Source organism: Psilocybe cubensis, chromosome 4 (genome assembly GCF_017499595.1).
Source record: "Psilocybe cubensis strain MGC-MH-2018 chromosome 4, whole genome shotgun sequence".
Taxonomy (NCBI): Eukaryota; Fungi; Basidiomycota; class Agaricomycetes; order Agaricales; family Agrocybaceae; genus Psilocybe; species Psilocybe cubensis.
Genome location: NC_063002.1, coordinates 2,783,385 through 2,793,387, shown reverse-complemented (window position 1 = coordinate 2,793,387; position 10,003 = coordinate 2,783,385). Strand labels below are relative to the sequence as shown.

At 50.1% G+C, this 10,003-nt stretch overlaps 5 protein-coding genes across 5 annotated transcripts; 2 read left to right on the top strand and 3 right to left on the bottom strand.

Annotated features, from left to right (window-relative positions):
- Positions 1-8: 8 nt before the first annotated feature.
- JR316_0005125 (uncharacterized protein) lies at positions 9-2,151 on the top strand (the record flags this gene model as incomplete). Its single annotated transcript, XM_047890889.1, has 4 exons — positions 9-159; positions 205-1,574; positions 1,622-1,729; positions 1,780-2,151. 4 exons carry the CDS (start codon positions 9-11, stop codon positions 2,149-2,151), a joined length of 2,001 nt encoding a protein of 666 aa, XP_047750650.1.
- Positions 2,152-2,367: 216 nt separating this feature from the next.
- Positions 2,368-4,060, bottom strand: JR316_0005124 (Lariat debranching enzyme; the record flags this gene model as incomplete). The annotated part of the gene is made up of 7 exons (XM_047890888.1): positions 2,368-2,480; positions 2,516-3,284; positions 3,346-3,431; positions 3,486-3,607; positions 3,659-3,742; positions 3,795-3,985; positions 4,055-4,060. The coding sequence occupies 7 exons, from the start codon at positions 4,058-4,060 to the stop codon at positions 2,368-2,370; spliced, it is 1,371 nt and encodes a 456-aa protein (XP_047750649.1).
- A 147-nt stretch (positions 4,061-4,207) lies between these two features.
- Positions 4,208-4,681, top strand: JR316_0005123 (Transcription elongation factor SPT4; the record flags this gene model as incomplete). Its single annotated transcript, XM_047890887.1, has 3 exons — positions 4,208-4,333; positions 4,395-4,503; positions 4,560-4,681. 3 exons carry the CDS (start codon positions 4,208-4,210, stop codon positions 4,679-4,681), a joined length of 357 nt encoding a protein of 118 aa, XP_047750648.1.
- Positions 4,682-4,819: 138 nt separating this feature from the next.
- On the bottom strand, positions 4,820-7,017 carry JR316_0005122 (Intermediate cleaving peptidase 55; the record flags this gene model as incomplete). Its single annotated transcript, XM_047890886.1, has 15 exons — positions 4,820-4,873; positions 4,926-4,985; positions 5,036-5,100; positions 5,152-5,186; positions 5,240-5,276; positions 5,328-5,576; positions 5,627-5,646; positions 5,694-5,783; positions 5,832-5,947; positions 5,999-6,338; positions 6,392-6,476; positions 6,531-6,604; positions 6,661-6,667; positions 6,725-6,856; positions 6,912-7,017. The coding sequence occupies 15 exons, from the start codon at positions 7,015-7,017 to the stop codon at positions 4,820-4,822; spliced, it is 1,470 nt and encodes a 489-aa protein (XP_047750647.1).
- A 281-nt stretch (positions 7,018-7,298) lies between these two features.
- Positions 7,299-9,704, bottom strand: JR316_0005121 (Acyl-CoA dehydrogenase apdG; the record flags this gene model as incomplete). The annotated part of the gene is made up of 16 exons (XM_047890885.1): positions 7,299-7,381; positions 7,443-7,470; positions 7,532-7,596; positions 7,651-7,685; positions 7,748-7,803; positions 7,868-8,003; positions 8,059-8,198; positions 8,253-8,360; positions 8,413-8,467; positions 8,519-8,643; positions 8,695-8,829; positions 8,882-8,987; positions 9,050-9,371; positions 9,429-9,519; positions 9,570-9,590; positions 9,660-9,704. 16 exons carry the CDS (start codon positions 9,702-9,704, stop codon positions 7,299-7,301), a joined length of 1,551 nt encoding a protein of 516 aa, XP_047750646.1.
- Positions 9,705-10,003: the final 299 nt, after the last annotated feature.

Below are 10,003 nucleotides of genomic sequence, written 5' to 3'. Positions count from 1 at the left end.
TCTCTCCCATGGTCAACTCGCACACAACTCTCCTCAACTCACACAACGCCCGCATCCTCTGCCTCGCAGACATCCGCGGAAAGCTCAGTGCCCTCAACGACCTCGCCCGCGAGCACAATGCTGCTGCCATCATACACACCGGCGACTTTGGTTTCTTTCGTATGTCTTTTTTCTCTCACTAGAACACAGCTCACCTCCTTTCAGAGGCAAACAGTCTCGAGCGTATCAATGACCGCACTCTTCGCCATCTCACAATGTACTCTCCTCTCATCCCCGCCCCCCAGAGAACCCATCTTCTCGCTCCAGAAAACCCACCCGCCCTCATCCGTTCAACTGTCAACATAGAGCTCCTCTCAGAGTTCCCCCTTCTCCTCTCTGGCCAGCTCACTCTCTCCGTCCCAGTCTACACTGTCTGGGGTGCATGCGAGGATGTCCAGGTTCTAGAAAAGTTCCGCTCGGGCGCCTACTCTATCCCCAACCTCCATGTCCTCGACGAGGCAACCACCCGTCTCCTCGATATCGCTGGTCTCAAGCTCCGTCTCTTCGGTCTCGGTGGCGCCCTCGTCAACCACAAGCTCTTTGACAACGGCGACGGCGCAGCTACCATCGCAGGCGGCCAGGGCACCATGTGGACAACCGCCCTCCAGATCGGCGAGCTCGTAGACACCGCCCAGCGCGTCTTTGACCCCTCAGAGACCCGTCTTCTCGTCTCCCACGCGTCTCCAGGTCGCGAGGGTCTTCTCTCCCAACTCGCCCTCGTCCTCAAAGCAGATCTCACCGTGTCTGCCGGCCTCCACTTCCGCTACGCCTCTTCCTACAACGAATTCAGCGTCCAGCCAGATTTTGCCGGCTTCCGCCACAAACTCACCCTCGCCAAAGAAGCCTTTGACAAGGTCTGGGACAGCGTCAAGGGCCAAGTCGACGCAGTCATCGACGACAACCAGCGCGTTCTCCTCGACAAGGCCCTCTCCGTCGTCGAGCGCATCCCACCCGCACTCCCCTCTTCCGGCCCAGGCGCAGCCGCAGCCGGCGAAGAGCCCGCCTGGAAAAACTGCTGGAACTGGAACCTCTGCGACGCCGCATACGGCTCTCTCGTCCTCGACGTCAAAGACGGTCGCGTCTCGGCCGAGCTCAAGAGCCAGGGCTTCAATTTCGCCTACCGCCGCAGCGCCACCGTCCCCGCCACCCCAGCCGCCCCAGCCGCCCCATCCCTCCCCGCCCAGGCAGCTCCACAGGTCAAAACCCCTCCAGCACCATCCAGTCCCGTCCAAAAACAGCAACCCAACGGAACGCCAGCAGACCCCAAAAAGCCCCAACCCGCGCCTAAATCAAAAAAGGACAAAAAGGACAAGACGAACCCTAGCACCCCGGACCCCGTCGAGCCAGACGCCGCACCCGCCGCGCCGGAACCTGCACCCACCCCCGCCCCCGCCGCTGCACCCGTGTCAGGCGCGCGCACGCCCAAAACAGGTAAACCCCCGCGTCACCCCTGGACCATCTTTATGCGCATGGCGCCCCACATCCAGGTCACCGAAGCCGACATTCGCGAATTCTACAACGAAGCCAAGGCCGGCGTGCGTATTCCCTCACTCTCACCTCTGCTCCGCTAACCAATCCACAGATCACACGCGTCAACCTCCCGCACCCGTTCGCGGGCAAAGCGCGTCTTGCGTACGTCGAGTTTGGCGATGAGGAAGCTATGAAACTCGGTCTTGAAAAGCACGCCGAGGTGCGTTTTTCCCTTCTCTCTCCCTACTCATTTTCTCATACCCTTTATAGACCCTTAAAGATACTACGCCCGACGTGAAACAAGCGACAGACCGCGAATCGCGCACCGCCGAGCACCAAAACCAACAAGCGTTCAACAACGCGTCCGCACCCAACCAATCACCCACCACCCAAAACGCCAACACCAACACCAACAACACCAACACCCGCGGCGGATTTGGAGGGCGTGGGAGAGGCCGTGGCGGGCCTGGAGGAAGCGGCTTTGCTGCGCGCGGGCTCTCTGCCGCTGGACTCACCAGGGGCGGCGGTCGCGGTGGCGGTCAAAATCAGCAGGGACAACAAGGTGGTACGACCGGTAATGGCGATGCAGGAGCCAACAAACCCAGCACCGGAGACACACCCTCTGCCACAGCGACCGCGTAACAAAAAAAAACAACGCCTGTTTTTTTCTTCCTCTCATACGGGTCTACGTCTAATACCATACCATACCTACTCACTTTTTTTTTGTGTTTCGTCGTTTAATTACGCGTCGTTTTTTATGCAATTGCAATTTTTCTATACCCCACCCCAAAAATGTGCACTTTTCGCTCGCTCGTCGTCATAGATTCCATTAAGCTACCAAAAAAAAAAAATATATTGCTACACGTTCGTCGGAGGCGGGTTGATTTTATTAGGTATATCCAACATCCTACAAAACGCCTCTGTCTGCGGATTCGTATACCACGGCGCTGCATCCAAAACACTCAGCCAACCTAGAACCTTACACAAAAAGTAACATTGAACCCACGTTGTTTAAACTTGTTTCCGCCCTCGTGGCCAGGCCCAGGGGCCGTCCTCGCAAAGCTCTGACACTCACTCACAGCCAACGACCGCACATTCTCGCGCACCCACGCGCGCTCTCTCGCGACGATCCCGCGCGCGTCCGCTTCGTCCGGGAAGGGGGGCTGGTGCCGCGTCGTCGACAGCCACGGGTGGAACGCGCGGGTGATTGCGAGCCACTCCTCGTCGAAGGTGAGTACTGGGCCCTCGTCCGGTGAGGGTGTGGGTGTGTCGATATCGATCACCTCGAGGAATTGACGGCGGGGGAGACATTTGTCGAGAGCTAGAAATTTGGTTTCGCGTGCGCGGGGAGGGGGTAAGGGAGGAGTTTCCACCGTCTCCTCTTCATCCTCCAACAAAATCTCATCCGGGTTCCTACTCACCGCCGCCGCCTGCCCTCCTCCTCCACTCCCACCCTCCCCCTCCCCCTCCCTCTCCACCCCCTCCTCATCCTCAATCCGAATCTCATCAGGATTCGCCACAGGCGCCGTCCCAGGCACAGACGCAAGCGCCGGCTCATGCACCACCACCGCCTCATACCGCGTATGCAAATGCGCCGCGAACCACCACTCCGGCTTAAGCGTGCGCAGGAGCCCCATGAGCGGCGGCGAGCCCAGCGCGCCCTTCTCTATATCAGCCCTAAGGAACGTTTTCCGATGGAGCAGCCCGGCGAGGTCGCCGTGGTGCTCGATCGACTGCGGCCAGTCGTGCGAGAGAAAGATGCGGGTTTCTGAGAGCTGTCGCGCGTTGATACACTTGCATGGGTAGATGGATGGATGGATGGATGGGTAGACGCACAAGTGATAGTTTGCGCACGCAGTATTCGCGGATGTGGTAGATACTCCGCATGGAGCCTTGGTCGTACGGTACCTTTTCATAGTGCCCTGTACACAACCATCCAGTCTCTCTTCATCGAATGTAAATGTAAATCAACACACCGTATTTAAAATCATTAGCCTTGAATATCCCCGACGCGCCTGCGATAGACACACCATTCACTCGGACGCACCCAGCATGTCCCAGGAAATAAATATTGGGCGCAAGCCATCCACCATGGTACCTACACACCCTTCATCATCCAAACACCCCGTACAAAAAACAGGACACTCACAACTCCCACATATAATTCGACGCCTCATGATTCCCTCCAATCACAAGCGTCAAAACCGGCGCCTGCTTCTCGCCCGTATAATACCTATCGCATCATAAACGCACCAACAAAACTGATTGTTCACAGCCCCACCTACTTGTAGAAATGCTGCAGCTGCCTGTACTTTGCCGGCACCGACATGCACTGCAGATCCTGGTGATTCCTCACCGCCTGAAAGTCGCCGCAGATGAGGAGCACGTCGACTTTATACCCGTTCTTTCTCTCCAGCTGCCCGATATGACTGTAAATGGCGTCCAGCTCGCCATGGCAGCATCCTTCAACTGCAATCTACACATTCGCATAGTCAATAAAACACAATAAAACAAACATACCGTACTAAAACACACACTCACTCACCTTCATCGAGCGATATCTGACCTGTAGCGATTTGCTATACCTAAATAGACGTCTGACCCCAATACTGGAAAGCATGAATGAGACCAAAACGTGACCGTCTCATAATAAAACAACAATTTGAAATTACCCGCGCCTTCATTCGATACCACCACAATGCAAGCAGCCATACCCCCACAAGCGCGCTCAAAATCTCTCCGCGCATGTCTCCTCTGCTCCGTCATCCAGCTCCCCGGTGATTTCAGAAAACACGGCTGTCCAAACTGCGAAGAGATCCTCCAGGTCCGGGTCCCCCGTCTCTTTTATCCCTCAAAACTGACCTTTTTTGGTGTAAACGCAACAGATGAAAGGCGCTCCAGATCGTATCTCATCATGCACAACTACCCAGTTCGACGGTATCATCGCAGTGATAGACCCAGATAACAGCTGGGTGGCGCGGTGGCAGCGCACAGGTGCCGCTCTCCATCATTCTTCTCCGGGTGCCTTTCCAAGCTAACCTCCACTTTAGCCAAATACGTTCGGGGAATGTACGCAGTCCGCGTGTCAGGTCGTATACCAGAGGACGTAGAAATGGAACTCGAACGAAGAAACATCAAGTACCGCCCACGAGACCAGAGCGACCAGGATTGAGTTCAACTCTCGCATCTCTGCTTTCGCGCTTCCGATATGAACTATTCGTATCAAACCTCGGAATATTGTACCATTAAAAATCTACTCTTGCTGCTCTCAAGAGATTATAGATACATCCATAACATAGTGTAATTGTAATTAATACGGCTCTAGCCCAAGTAACCCTTGACAGGCACCTTCAATATCCGCAATCTTTTCCAGGAATCAGTCAACGACGGCAGTGGAAATGCAGGTTTTTACTCACCTCTTTAGGCGCCGAAACAGAAAGTATTGTCGCGTTTTTAGCTCCCACCAGAACCTCGTCCTACGAATATCTTGTCAAATACTGTGATTTATGGATACACTGAAACCCACCTCAATGCGTATACCCATATTATGGAAGTGTTTGGGGAAATTGGCAGTCGGTGGAACATAGATTCCTAGAATTTTGTCAACTTCAAGCTCGCCTACTCATAATTTCATCTACCTACCAGGTTCAATGGTTATAACCATCCCATCTTGTAGACTAACGGCGAAAAAATCAGAATGACTCATGAGGAAAGGCAACTAAAAACATACGGCGCTGATCTATCCATATGCGAGGACTCGTGCAAATCTACGGATTGTTGAGTTTGTAAATCACGAAAATTCCTGAACACCCACGCACCTATTCCAATAGGATGACTCAAATAATGGGGGTAAAGCACCCTCTCCAGGTCACCCTCATTCCCAAGATTGAACCCAATTTGATTAAGCTCCGACTTCAAGAGAGTACATGATTTCCTATGAAGTTCCTGTAAAGAATATCCGTGCTGTGCCGAACACAACCCAATCAACTGTTTCTGTGCCGAGAGTACTGCGCTGTACAGGTCGCGCTGAGGGGCAGAGAATGTACCACAGGCCGGGAACGTGCGAGCTACAGAAGCCATGAGTGTTTTTATGATAAAAAACCACGAAAAAACATACTGATGTCCGATGCATATCCGCTTTAAAGAAATCAGAATGGAGTCGGTTCATTGAATTAACTACTTACTTGTATTCACATCCAGCGTCAATAAGCACGAGTTCATCCTCGGTGATTATCTGGTTATTAGCGGTATAGTGTAAAATAAGAGCATTAGGTCTTTGAATATCATTAGCTCTCCGATTTGTGAAAAAATCATAAAATTACCCAGAAGCAACAACAGGCACATATGCAGGTCGCTGAGACCCTGCGAGAGCGCACATATATTCGAAATGGGCTGCCAATGCACCCTCTGACTTTCCAGGCTCAGCAAACCTCATAGTCTACATCAATTCTGGTCAACTTGTACCTTGTCAAAAAGAACAATTAAATACCTTAGCATGCGCCCGCCCACTAATATCTGCCGCTGCCCGCATAATCTGCTGTTCTGCCTTGCTCTTGATGGCGCGCAACTTTCCCAATTGTGCTGCAAGCGGCCGTCGCGAAGAGCCAGACAGACTTTCAAAAATATCTTCATGTTCTGTTGCGGGGGTTCCAGTGAGGTATCTGAGCAAGGATTTCGACTTCTTGCGCGAGGTATTGTGTGTCACGTTAGGAAGGTCCACATAGACATGCGAAGATTTCGGAAGCAGAGACTTGAGATACGAGCTGAACTTGTCGATCAACATCGTGTCGTCGGCATGAAACAAATCTTTGGACAGAGCCAGACTCGTTCTAGCGGAGAGATATTAAGAAGGTTAGACAGGAGCAAGTGAAGCGTATCTCACCTGGCACCATCCCACTTTTCTTTCGCGAGATCTCTACCAGACGAAAAGAGCGTCATTTTATATCCCTTCTGGGATGAATTTTTCTCTGAATCTCGTTAGCCATATCAAGCAGACCCGAGTCACCCGATATACAACGTACCGAGAACGACCGCAGAGTCCGGCTCCTCGAACCCAGTCAGATACCAAAAGTCGGAGGCTTGCCTGTACTTATAACTGTATGTTCCCCGTCAAGCCTTTACAACCTGCATGAAATCCAAAACAAAACATACAAAATATCTTACAGCGATGTCAGAACACTAAAGCTTCAGCAACAGAAACAATGACGACACGCACTTGCAGACATATATTTTATGGGAGCGGACACTGCTACCGCAACACTTCCATCAGGCAGAAGGTCCATGAGTTTCCGGCGTCGTTGCTCGTACTCCGAGATAGGGATTCCGGGCGTGAGGTCATTCCGTTGAACTACCCAAGAGACAGTTTGAATAACCCGCCAGAAGATATGGCAAAAAGGGCGCACCTAGGTGAGGATGTGATATAGTCGTAGGTTGTCCATATTCCGAAGGTTTCGTAGCTAGACTCCTCGTGCCAAAGCGAGATCCTGCACGTCGGAAAGAATTGAACATGGAGACATGGAGCAAGATAGAAATTTAGACCCTAACCACTGATCTCTCCAAGCCCTAACCTTACTTATAAAACAGGGCTTGGCACAGTTGGGCTGCTTTCGACTCACAGAGACGCGTACCTGGACTCGCCTTACTGAAGCTCTCATTTGCAATACAACGAAATTGTCCATGTCAAAAATTCTGACTAAACTACTAACAATTCTTTCTTCCCAGTTTTAAAAAAATGATATCATAACAGAACAGCCTCCCACCGTGCCGTAGGCACTGTCCTTGAAGCATCCCTATAGTCGTGCGTCACGAGGCATTTTCTTCAACGCCTGCCGCACACCAAGGTCACCTAGTACATCTTCTGCACCAGCCAAAACTGTATTAAGAAAGAATATCAGTTAAAGATTCAAAGCATATTGACGCGATAAGGTACTGACTAGCATCGAATCCAGATGTCCTGTGATACTGCAAAAAAAATACAAGTTGAGCAAATATATCTCAGGCAACCCCGCAAGGATAAACTTACATTCTCGATGAATTTACCCATTCCAGTTACAGTCAGTGCCCGTCCGCCGAACACCTGGGTTGCATCTACAAAAAGATAATATCAGCAACAGTACACACCAGTAAGTTCAGACTAAATACCTTCGGCCGTCTCGCGCCCTGCTTTGCTGATGAATCTGGAGTCGGATAGTGAACCGAATGTCACCAAAATACTCGATATCGGTGAGAAAGAACGCACTGTTTGAGCAGACCAATAGGACCCGCCAATTTATCAGATTGTTGAGCATAGGTCATCTTGTAGACGACGGTTTCACCTCAGTTGCGAACTTAGTGGAATATTCGGCAAAAGGAATCGTACCTGGTTCATCTGGTATGTTATGCTTTCATACCAATTCTGACATGCTTCTACTCTAGAAATCATGGTTGCAAGTTTGGCTCTTATCACTGCTTGGGATGTCAAAGGTTTGCCGAAAACAATGCGCTGTGTTGACCACCTGATAACGGAGTCAACAATGTGGCTTTAGGTTTTGTCAATCAAGATTCGCGTACTTCAAAGATTCTTCGACAGCCAGTCGCTGAGCCGCGATCGAAGTCCCACACACCATCCATCGCTCGTGGTTGAAATTAGATAGAATGACCGACATGCCAGCGCCAACTTTGCCCAGTGTATTGGCAACAGGTACTCGGACCTAGAACATGCGACGTCACGGAAATTCTCCACAATTAATAGAATCCAGGCATGCCTTGTTGAAAGTCACATAAGCTGTACCAGCTACCGACGAATATGCGGTCTTGATGGGCTTTGTCTCCACCCCAGGTCCTCTTTCGATCAGTATGACAGTGAATCCGGTCTTTTGCAGGTAGTCAGAATCCAACTGTTAGAAGTTATAAATATATGTTCACCTCTGTCTTGCAGCCGGTTGTAAAATAGTCTGCAAAGGTCCCATTTGTAATCCATCTTCGTGGCTCCATGTCAACGATTGTATGATTTAGATATTTATGCACGTACTTTTTGGTTCCAGTGACAATCCAGTAATCTCCATCACGTACAGCAGTGGTTTGAAGACCTCCGACATCGCTGCCTGCAAATGCTTCGCTGATAGCAAGAGCAAGGAATTTCTTGCCAGAAAGAGTCTGTATATCTTTGTAAGGATGGCTGATCGACAAAACATTTGTCTCACATACTTCGTTTACAACTTTATCGTATAACTCAGGATTGCCATAGTTTAGAATTGGCGGTAAACCAATAACCAAACCCGCCAAAAGACCGTCAACCACTGCTCTGCTACTGACACGAGCAAGCTCCGCATGGATAATACCCTAAAATAAAATGCTTTAAAAGAAGTCCACGTTTTAAGAGATAAAATTGTACTTCGTGGAAATAATCAAACTCTTCTGGTTTTACTATTCCGCCCATCAGAGTACGCCCTTTCAAATGCTTCCCTGGGCCCATCCTCATGGCAATGATGTTTGTTTCACTAGATATGGAGTTTGAATAAAACACGCGGCTCCTCCCATTGAACGAGAAAACAAGACATACGCCATTTTGTCCACAACTTCCTGCGATATCCTTTTCCCGCTTTCCTCACACCTCACAGACTCAGGTTTGACAACCGTCTCAAAGAACTCTCGCACAGCAGTTTGAAATTTACGGTGATTTTCTGAGTAGTAAGGACTGAAGTACCCTTGGCTGAGCCACGTTGGTTCACCGTATGGTACTTTGCTCAGCGCCCCCGGAACGGGGGCTTTGATCTGTTCCGTCTCGCCTTGCACCGTACCGATTTGAAGACGTGCGTATTGTGGACGTAGCAACACTTCGTGTCTATGCAGACCAAAGAATACTTGCGTGGCATCCTTCCCAGCTAACCAAAGAGCTAATTAACTCTCGAACCTGTGGAGAATCATGAGCTAAGACGCACCAACAGATTCTGCGTATATTACATTGGGACCACCAGGATGCATATTGGCAAACTTGGTGAGATCATAGACCTTAGCATCTATGACAACCCACTAAAGCCACACTGAGAGTCTGTCCCAGAGTTCATTGGCTATCAACTCACCACATCCCCCTCCTTGTTATGCTGTAGTTTGTTACCAACGCGGGTGCTCAGAAAAACAATTGAAGATTAAACAATATACAATGGACAAACCTGTGCAATTTCCTCCCAAGTGTATTGTTTCGAAGTTGAAGCCATTTTCGAGGAAACGTGTACAGTAGATTCAAGAAAAGGTATGAGGCAAGATTTGGAGAAATCAGAAATGAGACCGGGGAAGTGAATGCGGGGTCGGCAACTCAAATGCGGTCTTCCCGATTGGCAACTTCGCATGTGTTTATTTTGTTTCCCCAAATGTAACCTTGGAGTGCCTGACATCCATCAACAATATTTAGTAAAATGGTGACTAGATTGTACTGAACCAATTGCTTTAGAGGTATTGAGAATAGAAGGCAAACATTTTTGCAGGGCTTTTGAAAAATTAAAAAGCATTGTGGGGA